Raw genomic sequence first — 27,912 nt, 5'->3', positions numbered from 1 at the left:
GTGCGTGATGAATAAGACACCGGCATGGGCCTTAGGGAGCTCATAGGCTAGTGGGGGAGACAGCCACACAGCCAGGTTCACTCCATGCTCATCTCCCACAGGGTAGACAACGTGTAGGCACTGTTCTAGACGGGAGGGTCTAGAGTCCCAAGGGGGGCCTCCTGGAGGAGGTGGAACCTGATTTGGGGCATAGCCGGGGAGAAGGGTAGTGGAGCCAGAGGCAGATGACAGGCAGTGAATAGGGGGCCACTTTGTCACCACCTTGGTGGAAACAGGTAGGATTCAGGGTAAATAGAAACATGGAAAGGAGGCCCAAGGTGAGGCTCAGTATACGGTATCCCATCCTCCTCTGGGAGAGTTGAGGCTGAGGCAGGGCCTCTACCCCTTGATGAGGTAGGCTAGACACCTTTATCCTTTGGAACACCTGGCACTGGTCATGGATCATAACCGGCTGCCCCTTAGATTGTGCCACGTGCATCACCAAACCCTGCAAGGCAGCATTATGTGTCCTTGGACCCTTGGGACCGCATCATGCCCAGTGTGCTGCTCTCAGGGAGGTCCAGGACTCGGATGCCCTAGAAGGAGGGCGAGGGCAGGAGGGGGGCCACATGAGTGGGGTGAGGGGCAGCAGAGGGAGACATGGTGGCTGGACCATCTGGATGAAGAGCTGGAGTGGCCCTTGTCGATAGAGTGGCAAAGGCAAGTGCCAGGAGACACATGGAGATTTTCTCAGTTTAGTCAAAATCCTTGGATTTTATTTTTTTTTATTTGTAAATATTTTATTTATTTATTCATGAGAGACAGAGAGAGAGAGAGAGGCAGAGACACAGGCAGGGGGAGAAGCAGGCTCCATGCAGGGAGCCTGAAGCGGGACTTGATCCCAGGACCCTGGGATCATGCCCTGAGCCAAAGGCAGAGGCCCAACCGCTGAGCCACCCAGGTGTCCCCCAAATCCTTGGATTTTAAATGTCAGTCCCACATATCAGAACAAATTAAAAGATTTTAAAAATACTTAAAACATGCAGAAAAATAACTAAGAAGCTTCCATGTTCCCACCATTGACACTATGGTTTTAGATTTCTTTCCAAAGCAGGAGACTTGATGTTGCTGATGCAGAGTGGGCACTAGCCCATCCCTCCACCCAGGAAGAGACAGGCGCCTCCAAGTTGATGACAACCATCCCCACGAAGCCTTGTACTTCCACCATGTCGTAATGGTACATGCTGTAACCCATGTCTACACAGAGGGCTGCCCGGTTTATTCCTCTAGCAATGTGCTCAGCTCATAGCACAGGATGCTGCTGGAGACTTACCTAGGTGGGTGCATGAGGACCTAGCTCATTCATTCCAGATGTGTTCTCCTGCATGCATGAGCCATGCGAAGGAGCTGGGGGGTTGCTTTCACTGTCATTTTGTTCCTCACTGTGTTAGTTTACTATCACTGTGTCACAAATGAGCACCCCTGGAGCAGCTTAAGACACCGCCATGCCACGTCTCACTGCCCCTTCATTGCCTATTATCCCGTGGGTCAGGGGTCTGTTCAAGGAGCTAAGTGGGTCCCAGTGACCACTCTCTCCATTAACCACACCCTTGGACCTCTTACCTGGTGAGGACAGAACCTTTTCTTTACTGTTTAAGCCATTCTGAGTTGAGATTTAAGTATTTGCTGTCAAAGGCAATCTTAACTCGCAAAGACTCAGAGAGATCCAGGGCTGGGCAGTGGGCTGGCAATGGCTGATGTTTGCACCCGAGCATAAAGCTCTTGCACATAACCGCTGAGCAAGGGGCAGTGTGGTAGTTTCCTGGGGCTGCTGTTACAATGTACACAAATAGGGGGTCAGGGGCTCACACTCTGGGAATGTGTTCTCTTATAGGTTCTGGGGCCAGCAGCTCAGAATCAAGGTGTCAGCAGGGCTGGTTCCTGCTGTGGCCATGAGGGACAACTGGTCCCAGGCCTCTGGTGGCTTCTGGGGTTTGCTGGCATCCTTGCTACTCATGGATTTATAGGAGCATCACCCCCATCTCTGTCTTCATCTTCACATGTTGTGCTCCCCGTGTGCCTGTCTGGGTCTAAATGTCCCCCTCCCCCTTTTTATTATTATTATTATTATTATTATTATTATTATTATTGGCTGGGTACAGTATACTTTATTGATGGTACATGACAAGGTAGGGCTTCCCAAGCCCCTCCCCTTCCTTAGGGTTTGGGATGTAAATTGGAGGTCAGGAGATACTCAGTGTGTTGGGGGATTAAGTTGGGGCAGGGACTCCCCAGCAGCTGAGGGCCTCTCTCTTCCTCTTGTTCTTGCTGGGGCTGGTGGTCCAGGAGGCTCTTACTCCTTGGAGGCCATGTGGACCATGAGGTCCACCACCTGGTTGCTGTAGCCAAATTCATTGTCATACCAGGAAATGAGCTTGATGAAGTGGTCATTGAGGGCAATGCCAGCCCTGGCGTTGAAGGTGGAAGAGTGGGTGTCACTGTTGAAGTCACAGGAGACAACCTGGTCCTCAGTGTAGTCCAGGATGCCCTTGAGGGGGCCCTCCGATGCTTGCTTCACCACCTTCTTGGTGTCGTCATATTTGGCAGCTTTCTCCAGGTGGCAGATCAGATCTGCAACCGACACGTTGGGAGTGGGGACACGGAAGGCCACGCCAGTGATCTTCCCGTTCAGCTCAGAGATGACCTTGCCCACAGCCTTGGCAGCGCCAGTGGAAGCAGGGATGATGTTCTGGGCAGCCCCTCGGTCATCACACCACAGCTTTCCAGAGGGGCCGTCCACGGTTTTCTGGGTGGCAGTGATGGCATGGATGGTAGTCATGAGGCCCTCCACGATGCCAAAGTGGTCATGGATGAGTTTGGCTAGAGGAGCCAAGCAGCTGGTGGTGCAGGGGGCATTGCTGACAATCTTGAGGGAGTTGTCATGGTTCACACCCATCACAAACATGGGGGCATCAGCAGAAGGAGCAGAGATGATGACCCTCTTCGCCTCGCCCTCCAAGTGAGCCCCAGCCTTCTCCATGGTGGTGAAGACCCCAGTGGACTCCATAACATACTCAGCACCAGCATCACCCCATTTGATGTTGGCGGGATCTCGCTCCTGGAAGATGGAGATGGACTTCCCGTTGATGACAAGTTTCCCGTTCTCAGCCTTGACCGTGCCGTGGAATTTGCCGTGGGTAGAATTATCCTGGAACATGTACACCATGTAGTTGAGATCAATGAAGGGGTCATTGATGGTGACAATATCCACTTTTCCAGAGTTAAAAGCAGCCCTGGTGACCAGGCGCCCAATACGGCCACATCCGTTCACTCTGACCTTCACCATCATGTTTTGGGGATGCGGCTGGCCCTGCACCAGAAGACACGGCTGTCTGTTGAACGGGGAGGAGCAGAGAGCCCCCCTCCCCCTTTTTAAAGATTTTATTTATTCATGAGAGATATAGAGAGAGGCAAAGACACAGACAAAGAGAGGCAGATGGAGAAGCAGGCTCCCTGTGGGGAGCCTGCTGCAGGACTCGATCCCAGGACCCCAGATCCCCTCGGACCTGAGCCGAAGGCAGATGCTCAACCACTTAGCCACCCAGGCATCCCTAAATGTTCCTTTTTCGTAAGGACACCAGTCATGTGGGAATACAGCCTTCCTGCTCCAGTATGATCTCAGCTTAATTAATTACTTCTATGATGGCTATTTCCAAATAAGGTCATGTTCTGAGGTCTTGGGGTTAGGACTTTAATCTATAGTTTTTGAGAGAACCCAAGTCAACTCATTGTGGCCAGTTATTACTGTTACTAACCTTACGGTTTCATTGAATTCCTTCTGCATCACCCCCCACCTACACACACATGCAGACTGGAAACTGTGGTGTCCTTGGTCCTGTGGCCAGAACCCTGCTGGGACAAGTGCAGGAGAGGTGGGGCTCCGGCTCTGGCCCCGTGTTCACTCTGTTCCTGGGGTGGCTTGGCTTGACACTCTGTTTTCTCATCCAGTATGACAGAGCCAAGCCCCCTCCTCTCCCCTGGGTGGCCCTGTGTTTCCCCTCACTGTGAATGGGCTTTGTAACCACGAGGTGCTGGCCATGGGTCACTCATCCTGGCTTGGGTGCTGGCCGTGGGTCACTCACCAGAGCCTTGGTCACTGAGGACAGGAGGCCTGCAAGGACAGGGACAGATTGGGGTGACTGAAGGCCGGAGCCAAAGATGCATCTCGGGGGGATTGTTTCAGATTAACCATGGGGACTGGTCGCCACTCTGTATGGGTCTGAAATGACTGTGGGACTAATGATCAGGAAGGCAGAGAACAAAGCCCACCTTCTTCCCAGGAATGAACTCTCTGAGATTTCTCCGGTGAGAGCAGCTCCTCAAAGGTTTCCAGGAGAGCAAGGAGTGGTCCACTTGTTAAGTAGACCAGAAATAACGTGCATCGCTGCTGCTCTATTAACATGCTTGCGTGGCTGTCAGGCCAGGCTCTCTTAGGGGCCTCATCTATAAGTCATGAAACACAAAACACAATTAAATTGCCCTGAGGTTTTAACACATCCAAGGCAGCTTGTTGGAGTCAGAACACGGATTCCCTGATGTCCAGGAGCTAATAGAGGGAGGGATCCGGGCCGGGGAGAATTAAGTGATCTCTTGCCTGCTCCGAGCCAGCCTGTGCTGTGCTGCCCTGCGTGATTGACCCTGGAATGAGGCTGTTGGATTTAAAAACCTCCTGTTCACCAGCCTGCATTTCCCTCACATTTAAATGTGCACAGGGTCTAGAGGGGAACAAGCCAGGGTTCCAGTCTCAGATCTGTGTGTGGCCTTGGACACGTCACTTAACCCCTTCACCTGTCACCTGTGAAGTATCTCACCTTTGAAGAGGGCAGCCTGACAAGCACCTTTCAGGGTGATTAGGAGATGATCCTCAGTGACGTTGTTAACTGCCTGGCTCAAGGCTGGCATCCAGAAACGGCCGGCCCTCTGGGGGAGCACTGGAAGCCGGGCTCTTGAGAACAGAAGAGCTACTTCTTCTGGATGTTCTTTTCAGTCCTACCTGAGATTTGCTTCCAATTGGTGCCAATGCTCAGGAAAACAGGGTGCTATTCCCCAGGAAAGTCAAAGATCCATGTCGCTGCTGCTCCAGAAGTCCACCCTGACATCCCTGCTCCCTGTTGGCAGGGAGGCATGCACAGGCCAGTCCTGGCAGCATGTTTGCAGTGGCCCACATGGGGACAGCCCGAGGGACAGTGCTGTGTCCACATGGTGGAAACGGATGTAAGCACCACTGTGTCCACACCATTGGACCCTCTGGCAGTCCATTGTGATGGGAAGCTGGGCTTGACAACTGGGGTGAGCCTTATAAATATGGTGTTGACTCAAGAAGCCAGACTCCAGAGTCTGATTCCTTTGATGTGATGTTCAGATAACAGGCCCAGATGGGCTCTGGGTTTGGAGGTGTAGTGGTTGCACACTACACAGCGCAAGAAGGCCACTGTGACATCAGCAGCAGGATCCTGGTGACCCCTGGGGGTTATTGTCAGGAAGGGCCCAGGGGCCCCTGGGAGTCCACTGTGTTCTATTTCTTGACGTTGGAAGTGATCCCCTGGGCTATAATCACTGTGAAGTTAGATGCTTCTGTTTCACATACTTTGGATTTGGTTGTGTCCCTCGCTGATTCACGTGATGGAGTCCTAACCCCCAAGACCTCAGAATGTGACCTTATTTTAGAGACAGGGTCTTTGCGGACGTTCAAGTTAAAGAGAGGTCATTTGGGTGGGCCCAGCTCCACCCTGACTGGTGTCCTCACAGAAGGGAAAAGTATGGCCTGGAGACATGCACGCACGGGGAGTAGACCTTGTGCAGATGAAGGCAGGGGTTTCCGGGCCCAGGAAGGCACCTGGGAGGGAAGCCTGGAGCACATCCCCCCACAGGCCATGGAAACAACCACCCTGCTGATGCCGTGATCCGGGACCTCTAGCCTCTAGGGTGCAGGACAGTACGCTCCTGTTGTTTAAGACTCTTGGTTGGTGGTACCTTGAGAGGGAAGCCCTAGGAAACGAATAAACTTAGAGAGAAGGGGAAAAATGCACCTTGCATTCGAGTGTTGGGCTGAAGTACTTCTGATTAGGTCGCAGTGGACAAGGGGACCAGTCCAAATCCCTTGCATCATCTGTCTGCCCCATGTTTTGGTCGGTGAAACCCTGAAGAGACCTTGGTTCTTCACGAAAGGGCCAGGCTGGGTTTAGAGAGGAACCCTCGGGTGACTCCTGGGTCGGTGTCACCACAAATTCTGATCTAGGGGACTAGAAGCAGCTATCTCCCCCTCCCCCACTACAATAAGGGGGTCTGCTTTGGGTTAACTACATTGTAAGCAGATTAGACGTTGTTCCTAATAAGGGCCTCTTGGAGCAGGAATGAGACCTCAGGCTCTGGCAGGAAGTAAGTACATCAGGCCCTTGACATAGGCAGTGGTGGTGGCAGGCACCCATGTGTGCCATTTCGGACCATCTGCTCTGTGCAGGGGCTGGGGGCTGTGCCGGCTCAGCCAGGACATCCTTCAGCCCCTTTGCAAGGGGAAGGCTTGCAGCTTCTGGGGGCAGGGAGACGCTGCAGTCCCGGACCACTTTCTGGCTGTGCTAGTTTTGGCACGTTCCTCTGTCTTCTTTCCTGGGACTGCCGTAGCAGAGCACCCCAGGCGGGGGCTTCGACAAAAGATGTTTCTTGTCTCCCCTTCTGGAGGCTGGAAGACTGAGACCAAGGTGTGAGCAGGTCGTCTGTGTCCCAATCTCCTCCTCTCTCTAGGGCACCTGCCATAGTGGATCAGGACTCACCCAGCTGACCTCATGGTAACTTAATCACCTCTTGAAAAATTCTCCCTCCAAATACAGTCACATTCAGAGCTATTGGGGCCTAGGGAATCAATATAGGAATTTTAGGGGGAACACACCTCAGCCCATAACCCCTGTAAGCTGTAGCTTGTGCAGCTGTAAAAGACAGTAGGAATGATGTCCATGCCCAGAAGGGTGTCATGAGGACCACGTGCTTGTGCTTCTGGGTACCCAAGAAACGGTGCAGGCCAGGCTTGTCTGCCACCTGCAGACCCCTGCACTGCCCTTCCCCTACCCCTGGTTCTGGTCCCCAAGGGTCCCCCTGTGGGTGAGCTCACCCAGGGTGTCCTCAGACTTGCTGTGGGGCTCAGCCAGTGGGAGGCACCAGGAGAGCATGCCCAGAGAGGCCAGGCTGCGTCTCCTTCACTCCTGCCTGCCTGGCTCCTGTTCTGGAAGTGGCTGTGCTCTCCCCCAGCCCACAGCTCCTGTCTGGCAGTCCCTCCCTCCGCCGTGGACTTCAGCTTTCCCTAGGAGTCAGCTCACTTCTCGCTTTTGACCTTGGAGAGAAACACCTTCCCTCTTGTGTTCCCAAACTTAGCCCACACCTGTGCAAAAGCTCTTTCCCTAACCCTCATCATTCCCCTCCGAGCAAGGCACCAATGCACCTTGCGGCTCCTTCCCGATTGCCCATGATTCTGGAACGGCACATGCCCAGCGTGGAGAGGAGGTGTTTAGGGAATGTTCCCTGAATCAGATTCATGATTTTCAAAGGGCTCAAAGCCCTTGGATTAAAGCATTTTAAAAATGCAAAGTTATATGATTATTCATATATTATTCATCCAGGGAGTCTTAGAATTGCTGCCAGCGAGAGCTCCCCAGCTTTCTGGGGCTTGGCTTGTTTTCCTTAATGAAAGCGAATGTCCTTTCATGTCCTGGCCTGGCTTTCCTTTACGTGGGTTTTCTGTATCACTCAAGTGAATGAGGAGGGCAGGATAGAGTCTGCCTGAGGGTAAGGGCCCTACAAGCCCAAGGGAAGGCGAGGGAGTCCAGGTTTGGTTGTGGTGGGGGTGACCATGGTGACTCCATGGAGAGAAGAGGCACCAGCTAGTAATTCAAACAGTAAAGGCACAGAACCACCCACCTGTCTGCCTGCTGAGCAGCCTCTGGTGAGAGCTTTCTAAGGGCAGTAAAGCCAGAGCCCCCTCTGTCTCAGGACCCCACGGTGACCCCCCTCTTGCCGGTAGAATAAGATGTGAGGCCTTCAGAACTGTGCCCCAGCTCACCCCAGCCTCATGCCCACTGTGCTCCTCCTCTGCCAGCTGCATAGCAGACCCCTCTCTGAGTTATTTATGGCTTCCTAAATGTGTTTCGCCAGTTCACACCTCTGCACCTGTGCCCGTGCTGTGCTCTCAACCTGGGATGCTGTCATCTGCAATCAAAATATTCTCAACATGAACAAAATGTCAAGGATGGAAAGAAAGAAATGCTTACTGCTTTGTGAGTGAGTGAGAGCTGCTGCAGGGAAGGCTCTGTTCCTGGGACCCGAGCTCCAGAACAACAGACGGTGCCTGACTCTCTCTGGCCGTGGGCCCACCTCTCTTCCCACTGACCCAATTGCCTCTGTGGTAGCCCAGACTCTAGGTGAAAACCTCTGGCTTTACACTCAGATGGACATGGGATCCAGTCTCAGCCTTGCCCTGCCCCTTGCTAGCCATAGGGCCCTAGGCAGGTCCCTCTTGGGGCCTCAGTTTATTCCTCTATGAAATGGGGTGAGGATGCTTGTTACACAGGCTAAAGGAGGTGACCTAGGGGAAGAGCTGGCCCGCAGGTGGCCCACAGGACTCACTTCAGAAATGGCCGTGGCTGTGATTTTAGGGCTGGTGTTCAAGGGTGGAGCTGGACTCCGATATCTGTGTTGGGATGGGACCTGTTTTACAAATTGTGATAGTGGGATTCTTGAATTGGATGCTGGGCTGTGAGTGATAGTGAGCCATCGACTATGAATTTCAGGCTCCTCAGCCTTCCCAGATTCAGGGGATGATCTGTTCCCATCTGTTTCCAGGGCCTGTGATGGGGTTTGGCTTGCAGGTGGTGAGCAGCGAGCCCCACACGAACTCTCTTCTGTTCTGGATGCCCAGACACAGCGGGGTAACTTGCAGGCTCTGCCCTGGACAGCTTGCCCTCCAGTGGGGGAAGCTAACGTGTATATGGACAGTGACAACACAGAGAGCTTGGGGGGTGCTGTGGGAGGACGGGGATCGTCACTCTCCTGAAGAGATGCATGGTCAGGGCAGGCTTCTTGGAGGAGGTGGTGGGGAATGAGCTTCAGTTCAACAGCTGGGTAGGAATGTTTAGCCAGGACCGAGGGGCCGGGGAGTGTAAATTAAAGAGTCACCTAGAGACTCAGGCAGGAAGTATGGGGGTGCTGGGAGAGGGGTGATGGGAACTTCCAGCAGCTTGGTGTCGGGCAAATCCCTTCCTTTGACACATGCCACTTCCTGATGGGCAAACCAGAAAGGGTGATGCTCGCCAGTCGAGAGGGGAAGCGTCCCGAGGCCACCGTGTCAGTGCAGGACAGAGACTGGGAGCCATCCTTCCAGGCTGAGCAAGCCTCCAGATTCAAACTGGAAGGAAGGCTTAATGAAGGGCATTTGCTGCTGCCAGGGCTCCAGGCCGGGAAGTCCCAGGTCACAGCCCCAGGGTCTGGCGAGCACTCTTCCTGGCTTTGCAGGTGGCCACCTTCTTGTTGCACCCTCACACGGAAGAGAGAGGGGACTCTGGTGTCCCCCCCTCTCTTGTAAGGGGGCACAGATCTCATCCCCCATGACCTCATGACCTAGTCACATGCCAAAGGCCCTCCTTGCTGATACCACCACACCGCGGGTAGGGCTTCTGCATATGATAGGGTGGGGAGTGGGGGTGGGGACACAACTCCATTCTGGACAGAGGGAAAGGCCTGACTTCTGGCCCGTTTGTCTCTGGGCTTCTCAGAGCACCATGAGACCCACTTTCTCATGTATTTGAAATTTGATTTTACCAAATGTGATCAGTCGCTGGGAAATTCATGGTCGTCCCTGCTCCCCCTCTTCCCTTGTCCGTCAGCCTGCTGGTCCGCAGCAGAGATGAGGGGAATTGTTCAACACGGAAGTCCTGTGCTTCTAGAGGATAAAATATCCTCTAAATGCACATTATTGTTATTTTTATTACAGGCATCAGAGCAAAACCACCAGTTCAAAAGAGCTAATTTAGTTAGATCAGGCGTAAGTGCTACTCGAGTTGAAAACTCATTCTCCTTTGCGGTATTTTCTTTTGGGTATAAATCAACAGAAAGGCTTTAAAAATATTTTTAGTACTAATGTATTTCAATCATCTGGTCGGTCACCTCTGAGCACACTTATCTCCCGGGACCTCCGTGTGATTACCCCAACTGACTTGCCCGACAGCCGTGCAATCCTGCCTCCGTTCAAACCATATTTGATTTCATGGGTTCCAATAGGGAGCAAGGGGTAGGGTGGGAGGAAGTACCCACAGCTGTGACTGTGCAGGGCAATGGGCGGCTCCCCCGCAGACTTCCTGGACGTGGACTTGGGGAGTACTTTCTTAGTTTTGCGTCAGGGCTCCAGGAACCTTCTCTCTCTCCTCGCAGGTGCCTCCCCAGAATGGCTCCCCTGGTCAACATGAAACTTCAAGTTGTCCTGTGGAAGTTAAATACCCCAGGATGCAGAACACCATCCAGGAAGACTGGTGCACAAGCCTGAGCCCTGGGCAGGCAGACATTGCTCATCCATCGGGCTCCACCTCCCACTAAAGCCTGATCTTGGGGCAGGTCCAGGCAGACGCCACCTCCCCGCCCCCGGAGTCAGGATGGTCATGGGTGAACGTTGGTAGCCACCCCAGCTTAGCCCCTGATGGGCTCGATCCCAGGACCCTAAGGTCATGACCTAGGCCCAAATCAAGAATGGATGCCCAGCTGAATGAGCCATCCAGGTGCCTTTTCAAGGCTGAATAGTATTCCATTGTGTGGATTTTCAATGTTTTGTTTGTCCATCCATCCTTCAATGGACACATGGTTCATTATGGTTTTACACATTAGCTGTATTTCTTATGAAGTCTCTCATGCCTCCCTCAGTCCCACAACAGCCTAGTGGGTAGGCATTGGGAATAACAGGTTTGAGGCTGTTGAGTGGTGAGGGACCCAGAACGCACAACTCCAGACTTGCCAAGCCCTCTCCTCCTCTTGGAGCTCCCGAGGGAACTGTGCCAACTTTATAGTCGTGACATGAATGCTGAGTGCCGGGATGTGGGACTCTTGTCAAAGCAGGGGTGTCATGTGTGTCTCAGATTTAAGGCTCCTGTGGGGCCCTCTTCCTCTTGAATCCAAGTCTTAAGCTTAGTCTTGAGCTTGCAGGTGGCCCCTGGAGGAAAATGTGGATCTGGGAAAGCCAAGTCATGAGCCATCTGCCCATGCATCATTCAAACAGCAGAAGTCACAGGCAGATTTTCATGGCTTTTGGTGTCTGTGGCTCATCTGTCCACATGGCCCAGTCACTTGCCTGTACCCTGACTAATTGGAGGGCGATGTCTAAGAAGGTGGACAGAGTTGTCTCTCTTCCACAGTAGACAATGCAAGGAGCATGAGGCTCATTGTAAAAAGAATGGAGTAGAGTTTCTGAGACATTCAGTGCCTCCTTCAAAGCCCCCCAGCCAATAAGAGATTGGTCAGCAGTTTGGATCTTTCCCTTGTAAACTTGGATAGCTTGTCCCTGGCCAGGATGCAGAGCTGCCGGGCGTGCATGGGTGGGTGGCCAGAGGAGGGAAGAAGAGTGTCCTGATGGATGTCAGCGGGCTCTAGGAAGTTAGGGGAGAGCAAGGAGCAAGGGGTGGCCAGGTTGGGGAGTAAAGGTGGCTGTGCAGAGCAGAATAATGCCCTCCCCAAGATCTCCTTGCCTGAGTCTCCAGAATCTGTGAACTTGTTGTCTCACATGGCAAGAAGCTTTGCAGAAGTGAAAAAGTTAGGGATCTTGAGATGGAGAGTCTCTCCTGGATTATCCAGGTGGGGCTAGTGTAATCACAAGCATCCTCAAGAGAGGGAGGCAGGAGACCCAAGAGAGAGACATGAGGTCACAAGCAGAGGTCAGAGACAGATGGGAAGATGCTGTCCTGATAGCGAAGATGAATGAGGAGGGCCACGCCATGGAAGCTGGCACCCTTACAAGTGGGAGAAGATGAGAGCCACCCCACCAACCCCTTAATTTTGGACTTCTGGCCTCCAGAAGTGAGAGGGAATGAATGTGTTAAGCCCCCCTCCCCCGCCCCAGGGGACTCCGTTAGGGCTCCCTGGGGGTCTAGTATGACTGACCACATGCAGGGTGGTCCCTAACCACCACCATCCTGTCTGGATGTGAGGGCCTTTCTCATTTGTCATGTCTGAGTTGGCCAGTGTTTCCCAGATGGCAGGACTTTTCCCAAATCAGGCAAAAATGACGTAGACAGACAGCCAGGGAAGCTGTGACTCCCAGCAAAGGGGCAGAACTTTGCAACGTTTGGCAGGTGGAGCCCGAGAGCTATTGGGTTCACAGGCAGTTGGCCAGGGAGGCATGTGGTGTCAGACAAGAAGCAGGTGGGCAACAGGGAATCAGCAAGGTGAGCCTGAGGCAGGATCCCCAAGAGAATTATCAAATATGGTTGAGAAAGGACCTTCTGTGATGGTTTATTAGCCAGGGTTCTCAAGAAAAACAGTCAGTGGGGAGACACATGTTCAAAAATAACACATGAGCCAAGTCCTTATAATAAATCTCACTCTAGATGTTGGCTCAAAATGATGTGAAGACCCAGGGAGGCAGGTGGTGTGGCTTAGGGTGAAATAAGTTGATATTCATAATTCTTGGCTCCTCTTGTAAAACTTTTTGTGGTGCTAACACATACACACTCAGAAGGCACGTATTGTATGGACCCTGTGTGAAGTGTCTTTGTTTTTTGTTGTTGTTGTTGTCATTTTTGAGAGAGAGAGAGAGAGAGCAAGCAGGGGAGCAGCAGCGAGAGAGAGAGAGAGAGAGAGAGAGAGAGAGAGAGAGGGAGAGGGAGAGAGAGAATCAAAAGCAGGCTCCATGCTCAGTGCAGACGCTGAGATCATGACCTGAGCTGAAATCAAGAGTTGGACGCCCAATGGACTGAACCATCCAGGTGTCCCCCCACCCCTGCCTCATGTGAGTTTTCTGCGGTTCCCATAACAAATGACCACAAATAGGAAATTATGCTCTCAGAGTTTTGGAGACCATTAGTCCAAAATCAAGGTGTTGGCATGGCTGCCTCCTTTGGGAGGCTCTGAAGGGGGAATCTATCCAGGCATCTGTCTCTCCCAGCTTCTAGCAGTTTCTGGAAATCCTTGGTGTTTCTTGGCTTATAGACATGTCACCTGATCTCTGCCTTCATGTTCACATGGTGTTCCCCTCTGTGTCTTCTTTTCTGTCTCTTATAAGATTAGTCATTGGATTTAGTGCCCATCCTAAATCCAGGAAGACTTCATCTCGAGATCCTCAGCTAAGTCCATCTGTGAAGACCTTCTTTTTTGGTAAGTTATATTCACAGGTTCTGAGAGTTAAGACTTGGACATGTCTTTTGTGGAACATGAGTCAGCCCATTACAGACTCTACCCCTTAGACCAGTCCTCAAAGTCACAGGCATCCTAAGAATCAGGCCAAGGCATGAAGGTGTGCCCTCTGAGAGGGAGCTGTGCTGTAGGGAGGGAGGAAGCTCAGGGAGGGAGGCTGTGGGAGTGGAGATCCTGCTCTACACACCTGGTGAGGGAGCATGTGAACAAAGGCACAGGGAGCAAGGGGGGGTCTGTCACCCAGTGTTGGTGGGTAGGGAGTGCCCACCGTGAAGCCTTTTAGGCTGGCTCTGCAGCGATAAGCTAGGCCCAAGCAGGAGGAGAAGGGGGAAAGATGGTGAGCTTCTTGAGGGCAGAACTGAGGGGGTGGGGGTGTATGCTGAGCTTAATCCTGTTTCCCCATTACTTTATAATAGGTACAACCTCTCTGAGCCTCACACAGAGAAAAAGGCAGAGACACAGGCAGAGGGAGAAGCAGGCTCCCTGTGGGGAGCCTGATATGGGACTTGATCCCAGGACCCTGGGATCATGACCTAAGCTGAAGGCAGATGCTCAACCATTGAGCCCCGCAGGTGTCCCCCCTTTTTTGTTTATTTTGTTGTTGTCTTGTTCTTCTGATTCTCCTTTGCTGCTTTACTTTGTGCTACATAATTGTTTTTAGTGTCCCCTTTTAATTCCTTTTGTTAAAAACCATATGCTGTGGATGATTTTCTTAGTGGTTGTTCTAGGGACTGCAAAAATACATTTGAGTTTGTCTCAGTCCACTTCAGATTAACACCAGCTTCTTTCTGGTCAAATGTGGAAAGTGTGCTCCATCCTTCCCCGCTCTGTGCTATCATTGCCATACATCTCATGTCTTTTAATGCTTATAAACTCAGCAGTACAGTCTTATAATTACTGCTCATGTCTTTTAAAGAATTGAAGAGAAAAAAATAAGAAAAATGTATTTATAGAGTATTTTATATTGACTCTCATATTTACCATTTCTGCTGCTTTTTATTTCTTCTTGTGGATTTAAGTTATCATCTGGTGCCAGTTCCTTTCAGCCTAATGGACTTCCCTTTAGAATTTCTCACAAGTTTGCTAACAATAAATTTCTTATCTTTATTTATCTGGGAATGTTTTTATTTCACCTTTAGTTTTGGAGGGTAGTTTTGCTGGATACGGAATTTTTTGTTCACTTTTTTTTAAGCATTTTGAATGTGTCATTCCACTGCTTTCTGCTGTGTGTGTGTGTGTGTGTTTTCTGATGAAAAGCCATCTGTTAATCATATTGTTCTCCAATACATGAAGAGTTGGTTTTCTTCTGCTTCTTTCATGGTTTTCTCTGTCTTTCAACAGTTTGATTATGATATATGTAGGTATACGTCTCTTTGGATTTAACCTACTTGGGATTTGTTTAGTTTCTTGGATGTTTGGTTTGAAGTTTTTCATCAATATGGAAACATATTGGCCATTATTCTTCATGGTTGTTTAATTCTCTGTGTGTGTGTGTGTGTGTGTATGTGTATGTGTGTATAAAACAGCTGTTTTAAAGTCTTTCACTACCAAATCCAACTTCTGCGGACCCCTGAAGGCTGAAGAATGCTTTTCTTGGTCCCCTGATTATAGCTCATATTTCCCTGTTTCTTTGCACTTCTCACTTTTTTTTTGGTTAAAAACTGGACATTTTACCAATATATCACATCAACTCTGGATTTTTATTTTCTTCCAGAGGTTATTTCTGATTTTTCCTTGTTCATTTGTTTGTTTTTTGAAGTAACTTACCTGGGCTAAATCTTTGAAATCTATCTCCCTTGCTGTGCGTAGCTCCTGGTACTTTTTATTTTAATTTTTACTTATAATTTTTAATTTATGGCTTTTGTATCCCTGTGTCTGCCTAGGTTAGAGATCAGCCAGTATTTGATCAGATGTATTCTCAAATACCATGAGTTAGTTAACCTATCCTCTATCAAAGACTTTTGTGTAAAGGAGCACATTCAGAATTTAGGCATTTTCAAGTTTCCCTGACTTTTGCTTTTCACTGGGTTGCTCATGTTTCCTATGTGAGTACACATGGCCTTAGGATCAACTAGGAATCTGTGGCTAGTTTGGGCCATTTCCAGAGGCACACAGTCCCAGCCATTCTATACAACCTCCAAGACAATAATTTCCACTGTCACTGATGCTAGGCATGGATGTCACCCATGCAGGGAAGGTGCTATGGGAACAGCCTGGGAGAGTGCCATGGGAGCAGTCTGGGGTCAGTATGCTGCAGACTCACTGTTTCTACCTGAAGTATAGCACTTTTCAAGTGTGAACACTTTTTAGGTGGTTGCATGCTCTTGGATGATTTCCAGCATGTGGAAATGGCTGCTTTTGTCAATTTGTGCAGTTTTAGAATTGATTTTTGGAAAGAGCATTTGCCAACCTCTTCACTTGGCCACATGTCAAAGTTCTGCCTCCCCAGAGTGCATTTGTAATTGGGAATATGCAACAGAGCTGAGGGTGCTTGGAGGGATAGAGGAAGGGGAGAAGTGGCTGTATATGAGGCTGTAAAGGTTGGTTGGGGTAGATAAGACTTCATTTAGCAGAGGAGAAAAATGGCAGTGCTCATAGGGAAAGAGATTTTTTCCCAAGTTCTTGAAACTCATTCACTAGAGAGCTAACACTGGAACCTGGCCCTCTTGACTCCTAATCCAGTGCTCTTTCCTTTATGCCATATTGCTTTAGCAATTGTTGTTTAGAAGTCTGAGTCTCTAGGATTTTCAATGTGTCAGATCCATCCATCCATCCGTCCAGAACAAAAACTGACATGGCCCCAGTGTTATGACCCTCATAGTCTTAGAGTGGGGAACTAGCCTCTGGAAAGGGCCTTGCAAGATCCATTTTGAAGAAGTAGTATCCCATGCTTCTCTGTTAGTCTTAGTTAAGGTAATAGCCCTTTCAAGGGAAAACAATGAGTTTTAATTAACCTCCAAGCTGAAATCCCTCAAAACATGATTTCAATCAAATATAATTATGGAAAATTTTATTTGTGAAAAAAATTTAAGTGTGTAAAGCATGTAAATAAAAAACAAATTGTCATAGTCCATAGTTTGGGAGCAAAAATTTTGATTTCTGAAATGAATCTCAAAGGCTAGAATACTGCAAGTTCTCTTTCAAAATATTTATTAAAATGGGAGGCTCTGAAAACTCCTTCTCCAGACAAATCTATAACCCTGAGTCCCTTGGCCTTACACAGAGGGAATGCTGTGAAGCGACATGGTACTTAGACACTTGCCAGTTGCTTGCGGCTGCCTATGCTATGCCAAGGAACCATATGGAAACTGAAAAATTCAGGAAAGAATCTGGATGCTTTGTCCACATGACAACAAATAATTGGGTATTTGGAAAGGAGATTTGGTGCTATATCTTGAGTCATCCTCTGGGAATTCCTAAATACCACCTCAGAGGGATTAATGGAATTTTATATTTCATCTTTCTCTCTTCCTTCTCTGTCCCTTCCCACCCTCCCCCACCCCGAGGGGTCTTATTCAATAGTCACATCCAAATCTATGTCTCTAACCCTGATTCTGTCCTGAACACCATTTCCAAAGGCCTCTGGGGCCTCCCTGCCAGTGTACCTGTGATGGGTAGGGCTCACCAAATGTCCCTATGCTCCTGTGTCTGCCAGCTGCCCTTGTAGGTAGGTCAGGCCATGAACCCAGGCTCTGGCCAATGGAATATGAATGATGGTGAGTGACTCCCAAGTCGAACCCCACAAAATATCCTGTGTCGTTCTCTGGCTTTCTCTTCTGCCGCAGTGACCTTGCAGGCTAGATGTTCCAGATGGCAGAGCTACAAGCTGGAGAGGGGAGGCGCCTGACCTGTACTTTGTAAATGAGTGCAATGCACCTTTCTTAGGTTATCCCACTGAGATTTGGGGATCATTTGTTACTGCAACCCAGCCTAGCCTAGCCTAAGAGCTCCAGGATGTTTCACAGACACCTTGGAGGCAACACATCCGAAGCGGAGCATCTACCTTCTTCAGATTTGTTCCCTAACTGTGTGGTGGCATCACTGTTGTCCTAGATGCTTCTGAATCTCCATAGACTCGGATTCTCACCTTGCATGGGAGGTGCCCACCTCCATCTCCCCCTCCCCTGTGCTTACTTGCATCTCGTCATCTCTCACCTGGACCAATGCCCTGTGCCCTGCTGGCCTCTCTGTCTCTTTTCCAAGTTCTGGCTTTAAGGTGCTGCCAGAATTATCGTTCTGAAACACAAATCTGATCATGTCATCCTGTTCTTGAAAGCCCTCGAACATTTTCATTCACCTTGGAAGAAGGCACAAGCCTGGAGTGTCTGGGCTGGCTTCCCCTCAAGTCATATGGTTTCCTCTGCAAGTCGTATGGTTTGTCCTGCATGGTCAGGCTGCTTGCCCCTCTGTTTGCTGGTGGTGGACCTTTGTCCTTTGTCCCTTGTAGGTGCTGCGCTCTGTGTTTTAACTTCATCTGGGTCTTGGTTCATCTTTCAAGACCTGCTCAAGTGTATTTTTCTCTTTGCCAACACCTCAGGCAGAATAAATCCTCCCTTCTTCTTTCCACCATACTCAGCACATATTTCCATAATAGCCTGTGTTCTCCAGGGTGCTCATGCTGGTAAGCGGGAGGAAAGGACAACAGGGTTGAAAAGTTGGGAAGAAAATTGAATTGGTCAAAGTCACATAGATTGTTAAATGGCAGAACCTTTCCATCCTTCTCATGCACCTTCCACGGGAGTCTGTGAGAGGGACAGCGAGCCAGCCATGTGTCTTAAACCATGAATGTGCTTCTGGGGAGCACCTCATGGGGCTGCTGTCCTGGGGAAGTACTAAAGTTGTCCTTTCTCTTGTTTTACAGATGGGGAAACTGGGGCCCAGAGCACACAGCTGCCAGAGATGGAGGAGGTGTCTGCTTGCTGGGTCCTTGGTGCTGCTGGCAGAGGGTGGCACCTCCTGTCGGGCCACGGACATGCTGGCATCTGTGGGACTTACCCCACAGGACCCCCACCCTCACCCTACAATTGAAGACATGCCACGCCCCAGCCAGGGCACCTGGGAGGTTGGCAGAGGACTTTTGAGGGGATAGGAATGGATGAGATATGTGTCACACAGGCCGAATGTGGGTTGTTCTATCACTGTCGTACCTGAAGACCTGTCGGTGGTCCAGGTGCTCTCCTGAGCATTGTCTCGCTTGCATGACAGCCTGTGACTCAGTTGCAGTAACCGTTCTCAGGGGATGTGGGGAGACTGAGGCATGAAGACACTCAGTGACTCATCTAGGGACCTGCAGGGCTGGGACCAGGTTCGGGCCCCAGCCTTGCTCCCGGCCCTTCGCTGGGAGCTCCTCACCTACCAGCAAGCACCCCGTCACACACTGTGGCGGCTGCTGGCACACATCACCCCACAGCCACTTCTGAAACATCAGTGGCTCCCTGTCCTGCAGATCTGCTACTCCCTAGCTGTGTGCTCCAGGGTGGCTGTCTTAGCCACTCTGGGCCTCACATGCCTTGCTTCTAAAATCAGAATAACTGTGCACCAAAACATCTGGCCCATGGAAGCTAGTTGGCAAATACTGCCCTCCTGCCACCAGTTCCAGTGAACCCTGATGTATGGTGTACAGGGTGGGGGTGGGGAGCTTGCCTTTAGCTGTGACAGCAAGTCTGAGGAGGAGCAGGGCCCACCAGAACTGACTGTATGCTTCCTCCCCCCTTCCTTTGCAGATATTTATTGGGCTCCTACTGGGCCAGGGCCTATGCATTTTTTAAAAAGATTTTATTTATTTATTCATGAGAGACACACAGAGAGAGGCGAGACACAGGCAGAGGGAGAAGCAGGCTCCCCGCAGGGAGCCTGATGTGGGACTCGATCCCAGAACCCTGGGATCACGACCTGAGCCAAAGGTAGATGCTCAACCACTGAGCCACCCGAGTGTCCCCAGAGGCTGTGCTATTTGGCTTCCTGGAGACTTCTGGTGGCTGCCATCTCCCCTGCTCCCGGGAATCCCCAGGGATGGTTTCTGCCTAGGTGGATGTCCGTCCTAAGTCTAGCCCTCTCTCCTCTGCCCTGCCTGCTGGAGTGACCACAGTGGGCTCTGGTCCCCGCAGACTGATGGGGAGTCCCTCTTACCAGGGCCCATAGGGGCTACTTTCCAAGGCCTTCCTTGCTGTGTATCAGATGACCAAGTACCAAGGCTCCAAGAAGCTGAGGGCTTACTTCTAAACCACAGTGCATCCCAGTAAGAAGGGGTGGTGCCTGCACTGGTCAGAGCTGGTCACTGCCCACTCCCCATCCCCATAGTGATTTATGCATGTACACAGGTGGGGAGCAGTGGGGCTCAGGATAGACTCCATAGCCTCTGCCTACCTGCCACAGGGGTTGGGTGGGTCATGGTCATGCAGGGAGCCCCAATCTCGGTGGATATCAGTGGAGTTGATAATCATTCCAGCACTGTCCCAGCTTCATGGGGTGTGGGGGGATCAATGCCTGTGGAAGCCTGGGCAGAGGGGTCTGGTAGAGAAGAGGGCGCCCCAGGCCTACCCCAACCGGCCGAGCTGGTGCATGGGGAAGCACAGGTTCTTTAGCCACCCTTGCTGTGGGTGGAAACTTGGCGAGCCCCTCTGCCTTTTTGCGCTGTGCCTCTCTTTCTGCTTCTGGGAAAAGGGGATGATGATGAAGCCCAGCCCCCAGTCCATGCAGAGGCCAGCAGAGTAACACTGCAAAGTGCCCGGGGCAGAGCTGGTGTGGTCAGTCGGTGGTGGGGAAGCATCACCAACTCTGCGACCACCCTGTGGTGTCATTAACCTGCCTGCCCCCAGCATACGGCTGACCTACCTGAGGCTGGTCCCTCGTTCTGGTCATCACCTGGACCCTAACACCACACCAGATGCTCGAGGGACCAGGAGGCCTCAACTGTCATGCCCTACCCACCTTGCCCTGTACTCTTTTGCCCTGCAGCCCTGCCCAGGTCCTCAGATGTCCCCCACATGGCCTTCCTTCAGGTCATTACCCACACTGGTCCCTCTACCAGGAGCCCTCTTCTGCTCTTTCCACCTGTTTATCCTTCCAAGGATTGATTTGTTTCCTGCTGTCTCTCTGGGGCCAAGAGCCAGGAACATAATAGGTGCTCCGTAAACACCTGATGAACAGACGCAGGAAACCAACCTGTCGCACTGCATTAGCTGTGCAGCGTCTATGATTTATTATTATTATTATTATTATTTAAGATTTTATTTATTTATTCATGAGAGACACAGAGAGAGAGAGAGAGGCAGAGACACGGTCAGAGGGAGAAGCAGGCTCCATGCAGGGAGCCCAATGTGGGACTCCATCCCAGGTCTCCAGGATCATGCCCCGGGCTGAAGGCGGCGCTAAACCGCTGGGCCACTGGGGCTGCCCAGTGCCTACAATTTAAAGGAAGTGGGTGGCTGGAATCGGTCGCCATCCTGGTCCCTGCCCGGTTCCGGGCTCCAGCTTGGTGGGCCTCTCACACTTCTGGCGTCTGGCGGGCCCGCAGCTGTGGTGCTCCAGGGCGATGAAATCCCTGCCTCCACCAAAAAGTGACCATGACCACTGCCGCCATCACCCTTTCAGAATGTGCCATCCAAAGACTTGCCACCGCCTTCCGCCCTGTCGCCCCCCACTTCGGATTGGAGCAGCCAGACCCATGTCTCACGGTGGGGCCTTCTCGTCCTTCTCCATCTAGACATAGTTCCCTTCCGTCTCCAGATCAGACTTCTGCTCCCGGCCCGAGTTAATGTCCTGACCAGCCTTCCCTGCAGCTTTGCTCCTTTCCCTTGACAACCTGATAACGAGATCACTGTGCTTGATCTTTCTCCTGAAAGCCATCCTCTGAAACCCGTGTCATTTGCTGAAAGTCATTAGGAGACTTCTCTGCAAGGCACCGCAGCCCCCCACCCATACCTGGCAGCTTCCCTATCCCACCCCCCAACACCTGGCAGCTCCCTCCCACCCTGGCAGCTCCCCCACCCTGCAGCCTACCCTGCTGCTGCAGCTTCCTCTCCTCACCTGGCAGCCCCCCTGCACCTGGCACCTTCTTCCACACCTAGCACACCCACTACCCCCCCCTCACCTGGCAGTTGCCTACAGGTGCAGGCTTCTTAGTCTGGTTGGAGATGTACTGGGGGTGGAAGGAGTGGGAGAGTGGGACTAGTGCTGAGGGCACAGTGCAGGGGAGAGGTTCCCCTCTGTAGAGTCTGGCACCCAAACGGCCTGTCCCCTCCGTCTCCCTCCTGCTGAGTCCCCAAGCATCCCTGAGAGCATTGCTCATGGATTCCTTGGCTGCCTCCGAATCAGGCCCATGTGGGCAATTGTACAAGCTGAGCTTTGTCACATTTATAAAGAAAAATTAAAATATTATCACTAGAGACCTTTGATAATTTAAAAGAGCCTGAGACTTTTAATGAGTAAGTGGTCTGATTAAAAGTTGGAGAGATGGAAGTATTTCTCTTCCTTCTTGGATGGGGAGCATTGCTGTGGAATAAGGAAGCCAGCCTGGATCTTGAAGCTAAAAGGTCTGGATTGGGGCTCAGTGGGACCCCTACTCACCTCTCAGGAAATGCTCCATCTAATGGGTCCAACCATATGCATCTAGTTTGTTTGCATCTAGTTTGTTTGCATATGCATCTAGATGTTTGGCATCTAGTTTTTCAAGCCTCCTTGTAAAAGCTGTGCCAGGTCAGCGGCTCACGCTGGCTGTACATGGAGTCACCTGGCCAGTTCAGAGAGGACTGAATAGCGGGCTCTCCCTATGGAGGTCAGGAGGGTCCCCTCTGTGGTTCTCACATGGAGCCCAGGCCTAGAACCACTGGGTTAGCACAGGGGCTCTCAAACTTGGGGGCACATTAAAACACAGATCCCGGGGCCCCATCTGGGAGTTTCTGGTTCAGTGGGTCTGGGATGGGGTGCAGGCATTGGCATTTCTAACCAGTTCCCATTAATGCCGATGCTGCTGATCCAAGATGACTCTCAGAGGGCCACTGAGTCCAGGGAGTCCTGGTGGGAACATTACAGAAACCGAGAGGGGACATGTTTCTCATAGGACACCCAGGTGGCACACAGGAACATGTCGCTTTGAATCCCTCAGATAAATTACTGAATCCTAGTGTGCCTTCACCTTTACCTTCAAAGTGGTAAAGGTGCCCTTTCTGTGTTGGTGCTATATAGGTATTATTTGGATGTGAGGTTCAATTAGGTTTTCCTTCTGGAACAATCCCTGGCCAGAGTAGGCTCAACAAGTTGTAATGCTGATTATTTTCCTTATTGCTTTCTGAAGGATGCAATGAGGGGTGTCCCCCTCTGAGCAGCCTTCTTACCTTGGCCCCAGAGGGCAGCATCTCCCCCTGCCATAGGGAGCCAAGCAGCTCCCTCTGAGTACCTGCTTCCCCAACGTCTCTATTGATCATTTGTCTCCCCCATCACAGTGTGCACTCCCCATGAGCAGGGGCCGGGGGGATGAGTGTGGAGCCTGGAATAAGGAGGCAGTGTGGGAGATGGCTGGGACTGCTTCCCCTGTCTTAGGGTGCTCCTGTGGCGAATAATCAGGGATTGCAAATAGGGAGTGTGTTTGTATCACCCCACACACCGAGAGCATGGGTGCCAGACCCATGCATCCGCACACATGGTACCTCCGCCAGCATTCACACCCATGCCTGCTGAGCCAGCGGCCGCCCCTGTGGTCTCCCCAGACTTCTCTCCGTCAGGACGCCAGGACAGCATGACTGATTCCCACCTATTCACCTTCCTTTCTGCATGGGAGTCCCTTGAGTCTCTGACTTGGTCACTAGTGAGGGTGAGGCCAGGGGGGGTGCAGCAGGTGCTGGGAGTGGGCTTCCCTCCGTCCTCCCCGAGTCCCTTGGTGCCTTCCCTGGGTCCAGCCACCAAGGTCTATCTCAACCTGGACAGGAGCCTCCTAAGTGGTTTCCTGCACTGGTCCTTGCTCTGACATGTCACTGGTCTCACTGCCCCGCCCCCAATCCCCAGCCCGCTTAAAATCCTCCAGAGACTTTGCACCAGGCTGTGAATACAAATCAAGCCCGCTGCGTGCCTGTGCCTCGTGCCTCCCTCCTCGGGTTTGGTGAGCTTGGGCGGGGATGGTGGCTCTTGTGCTCCAATCCCTGCTGGGATAGCTCTTCCCACTTTGCCCCCCATTAGCTCCTCTTCCCCTGCTTCTCATTGTCAGCTCAAAGCTACCAGGCCTCTTAGTGACCCCTTCATCTCCATGGGGTGACTACCTTATGTGTCCCTGGGTCCTTACTACTGTCTGAGATGAGCTTTCCTTGGGATCTCTCCTCACAGAGGTCAAAAGGGTACCCCCTGTGGTTCTCACATGGAGCCTACAGGGATGAACAGGAGCTCAGCGGCACCGGGAGCCCATCTGCCTCCTTCATCACCGTGTCCCTGTGTCTAGGGATGTTTGAGAGCTGAGTGACCTCGGGGAGTCCCCACCTCTCTGAGTTTCGGAGTCAGACAAGGGATGAATCAGTCCTGCTCTTTTGAAAGCCCTTCAGCCTTATCAGGGCAGAGGGAGCCAGCTGACTGTTCTGGAAAAGGCACAGGTGAGGCATTTGGCACTCCACCTGCTTTCCAGATCTGGACACTCCTCCGCTCATTCGTGGATCTTCACCAAGTCATCAATAATGTGAGCCTCAGTTTGAGCCTGGGGTGGTGGCGGTGATGTGTGATGTGCCCATGGCTGAGGCTCTGTCTGAGCCTCCGAGAGGTGGACTGCTGGCGAGCCCAGCACACAGGCCACAGGTAATGTGGGGTGGTGGGAGGAATGGCACCTTGGGGCTGGAATCTGGTCTCTGACTCTCTCTGGCTTGGGGAATGTGGGCAGTCAGCACCCAGAGTGTTTCCTCAACTGTGAAAAGACCATCACACATACCCCACGTACCCCACAGCCTGGTTGTGAGAGTTACATGCAATAACCTGTGATGCTGCCCCTGCCCCTGAGAGCAGCTGCCCCTGGGACAGTCGAGCACAGAGTAGGTGCTCAGCCATCTGTCATGGTCATATTTTTTTTTAAAAAATATTTTATTTATTTATTCATGAGACACCCAGAGAGAGGCAGGGACACAGGCAGAGGGAGAAGCAGGCTCCTTGTGGGAAGCCCGATGCAGGACTTGATCCCAGGACTCAGGACACCCTGAGCTGAAGGAAGAGCTCAACCACTGAACCACCCCGGTGCCGGTGCCGGACAGTAGGCCTTTCTTGAGGACAATGCTTCGGGCTCTCTTTTATTGAAACAAACAAACAAACAAACAAACAAACAAACAAGGCAGGGGGAGAGAGTGCAGAGCCCATGCAGCCATTACTTTATGGCTGGGGGTGGACATGGGGGAGTTGGGAAGGCCCAGGGGGCACTGGGTCTAAGCTGGGGCATGACCCACCTCTTTTCTGACCACTGGCCCTGCTTCCCCCCCCCAGCCCCGGTCTGCCCTGTGCTGTGTTTGTCAGCTTCTTCCTGGGCCCTGGGTTGCCTGGCTTGCCCCCCTCCCCCCGGCACTGGCCAGGTTCTGTTCCTCTCTACTCCCTGTGCCAGACCACAGGCTCCTGCAACTCTCAGCTCTTGCTTCCCTTCCCAACCCAGGGCCTGAGCTGAAGACTTAGAATCTGACAGCTTGGGAATTTACACCATGGAGCGGGAGGGAGGGCTAGGGCACATTCCAGGGGAGGAGACTTCTCAGACATCTGGCCACCCCCGAAGCCCGCCCCCCAAGGCTGGGCACAGACAGCAGGGGCCCCAGGGACTATCTGTTATCAGATCTGACCCCCAACTTCCGGTTGAGCCTGGGGGGTGGGGTGAGCCTACAGAAGAAGACTGGGCACTGGGTGCTTCTACTCCTGGAGGTGGGAGGGAACCTGCACTCTCTACCTTTCCCAAATATTTGAGGCTTTGCTCCTCTGCCCCATTTGGTTTTCTCTCTCTCTCCCTCTCTCCCTGGAGCAGATATCCAGCTGGGAGGCAGGTGTGACAGAGCCTGGGAGCCCGGGATCTTTACCTAATGCAGAGGGGAAGGATGGAGGCAGGCTGGCCCCCACCTGGCAGAGGATGCAAAACCGTCCTCACCTAAGTGGGGCTCCAGCCCCCTCCTCCTGTTTTCCCACAGGCCAATACAGAGCACAGGGTGGATGCTCAAGAAAGTTATGAAATCTACCTAAAGCAGCCCATGGCCTCTGGCAGGGACTTGGTGGATTGTGAGCCTGTTGTCCCGTTCTTTGCTGTGGCCTGTCACGCTGTGCCCTGGTTGGGACCTCGCCCCGCTCCTTCTAGATGCTTCTGCACCGAGGTCTCTGTCCTCATGTTTGGAGGCTGCTGGGTTGGTGGCTCCTGGGGCTGGAACATAGACGTGCACCGCATGCAAGTCCGGAAGTCTAAGGCACCTGTGTGGCTGCCCGCAAGTAGGCTGTGCAGGGGCAGCCTCAGGGCCTTGGCAGTGCCCGGAGGGCCCCCTAGGTGCTGTCTTTGGAGGCCCCCGCAGGAGGGCCGCTCCCCACTTCCACTGTCCCAGCGCTGGCTCTCTGGGGTTATTTGGTCTGTAACGGTGTGCACGTGGGTGCCGTCTGTCTCCTGGGTCAGGGTGTCCGCCCCAGGGCCGGCCCGGGCTGCTGCTCACCCCTGTGAACTGCGCCGCCCCAGTTGGTTGGTGCTGAGCAAGCACAGGCAGCAGGGGAGTGGGAAGGGCAGAGGGCGGGGGGGCTCGGCCGGCTGGGCGCGCGCTCTCGGGACCCCTGCCCAGGCCTCGGCGGGCCCGGGCGCGGCCGGCAGGTGGCGGTGCGCCCTCGGCTGCGCGGCGGCGGCAGCGGAGCGCCGAGTCCCCTCCTCCCGCCGGCTCCCTCCCCTCGCCGGCTCCTTTCTCTGCGCTCTCGCTCGCGCTCCCCGGCGCCCTCCCGCTCGCCCGCCCGCCCGCCCGCCGAGGTCTCCCTCGCCCGCGCCGCCCCGCCGCCGCCCCCCGGCGACCATGGCGCCCCGGGGGCCCCCGCGCGCCCCGAAGGGCCCCGGCCCCGCCGCCCGAGCCCCGAGCCCCGGGGCGCCGCCGCCGCCGCGCTCGCCGCGCTCGCGGCCGCTCCTGCTGCTGCTGCTGCTGCTGGCCGCCTGCGGGGCGGCGGGGCGCTCCCCCGAGCCCGGGCGCCGGGGTCCCCGCGCGCTGCTCACCCGGGCGCCGCCGAGCCCGCCCGCGGGGCGCGCGCTGCCGGGCGGCGGCGGGGACGGGGACGGGGACGGGGACGGGCACGGGGACCGGCAGGCGCGCGCGGAGCCCGGCGCCCCGGGGCTGGGTCCCGCTGCCGCCCCGGGTCCCGGCGACGATGGCGCCCCCGCCGCGCACCGGGGGCGCCGGGCGCGGGCGGCGCCGGTGGCCGGAGCGGCCTCGCGGGCGCAGGTCTCGCTCATCAGCACGTCGTTCGTGCTCAAGGGGGACGCGACGCACAACCAGGCGATGGTGCACTGGACGGGCGAGAACAGCAGCGTAAGTGCCCCCGCGGCCCCCACTTCCCCACCGCCCTGCTCAGCCCGGCCGTTCCCGGAGACTCGGGGACGCGAGGCACCTCGGCGGCGCCCCTGCTGGGCCCCGGACACCGGTTTCTTGGGGAGCGGTCCCCAGATGTGTGAGCGCCCTGCCTCGCAGGTTTCTGGGACCCCCAGACACCTCGGAGGCGCCCCCGCCCCCGCCTCCAGATTCCAGGTGACGGGGAGGGGGCATCTCCCGAGGCTCCGGGGCCCCGGTCGCCGGGGGTGCCTCCAGGTCCTTTGGGACCACCCCAACTCGGTGTTGCGCCCCGACCGCTCCCGGACTCCACCCGGTCTGCGTTCTGGGATTTTGGCTGCGGCCACCGCCCCCCCACCCCACCCCCGCCCGCTCTCCCTGGGACCTCGCTCCGCGGGCTCCAGGAGCCCCGGTCGGCTCAGCCTGGGATTCGGGGACCCCCTCTCCGGGTTCCCCGAGTGCGACCCGGCTGCACCTGGCCGCGCAGGAATCTGCGGACCCACGGAGTTGGGCGCCCGCCGCGCTCTCAAACTCCCTGCCCGCCCTCCCCTTCCCGCTGCTCTGGAAGTTGGGCTCCCCCGCCCTCGCCTCCTCCGTTAGGGTCCTGGGCGCCTCCTTCCTCCAGCGCCCCGCGATGGCTCCTATCCTTCCGGGCTCCCACCCATCCTTATTTTGTGTGTGTGGTGCATCACGGGGTTTGGGGACCCTCATATCCTTCCCCCGGGGCTGCCCCAGCCTCCTTCTTCCCCTGGGCAGATGATCAGTGCTCGTACCTGGTCGCCTCCCAGCAGCCCTAGTGGGTCAGCTCCAGTTTTGGAAGAGTCGGGGGAGGTGGCAGCTGGTTGTGTGGGGAGTAGAGCTGGGACTCTCCGCTTACTCCCTTCTATGGCTATTCGCTGGGGTCTCCCCCAGGGGCTCCCCCACCGCCAGCGCTTCTCTTTGACAAAGTTCTGAGGCGGCAGCAGGGGCCAGTACCCCCCCCCCCCCG

The 27,912-nt window shown here is 53.6% G+C and overlaps 2 protein-coding genes across 2 annotated transcripts in view; one reads left to right on the top strand and one right to left on the bottom strand.

The window, feature by feature from the left end:
• Nucleotides 1–2,227: 2,227 nt before the first annotated feature.
• Nucleotides 2,228–3,325, bottom strand: LOC129510449 (glyceraldehyde-3-phosphate dehydrogenase-like). The gene has a single exon (XM_055326612.1). The coding sequence runs from the start codon at nucleotides 3,323–3,325 to the stop codon at nucleotides 2,333–2,335; it is 993 nt and encodes a 330-aa protein (XP_055182587.1). The 3' UTR covers nucleotides 2,228–2,332.
• Nucleotides 3,326–26,399: 23,074 nt separating this feature from the next.
• The window catches only part of SORCS2 (sortilin related VPS10 domain containing receptor 2), a 459,873-nt gene continuing 458,360 nt past the window's right edge, over nucleotides 26,400–27,912 (top strand). Inside the window, exon 1 of the mRNA XM_055326673.1 lies at nucleotides 26,400–26,906. Within this exon, the coding sequence (XP_055182648.1) occupies nucleotides 26,400–26,906 (507 nt within the window). The remainder of the gene's footprint in view (nucleotides 26,907–27,912) is intronic.

This window comes from Nyctereutes procyonoides, unplaced genomic scaffold (genome assembly GCF_905146905.1).
Source record: "Nyctereutes procyonoides isolate TBG_1078 unplaced genomic scaffold, NYPRO_anot_genome, whole genome shotgun sequence".
Classification (NCBI taxonomy): Eukaryota; Metazoa; Chordata; class Mammalia; order Carnivora; family Canidae; genus Nyctereutes; species Nyctereutes procyonoides.
The sequence above is the reverse complement of the archived record's forward strand: the minus strand, read 5'-3'. Positions and strand labels throughout refer to the sequence as shown.

Bases quoted from the DNA above. Each gene is read 5' to 3' on its own strand.
- LOC129510449 (XM_055326612.1), bottom strand. From the start codon at position 3,325: ATGGTGAAGGTCAGAGTGAACGGATGTGGCCGTATTGGGCGCCTGGTC.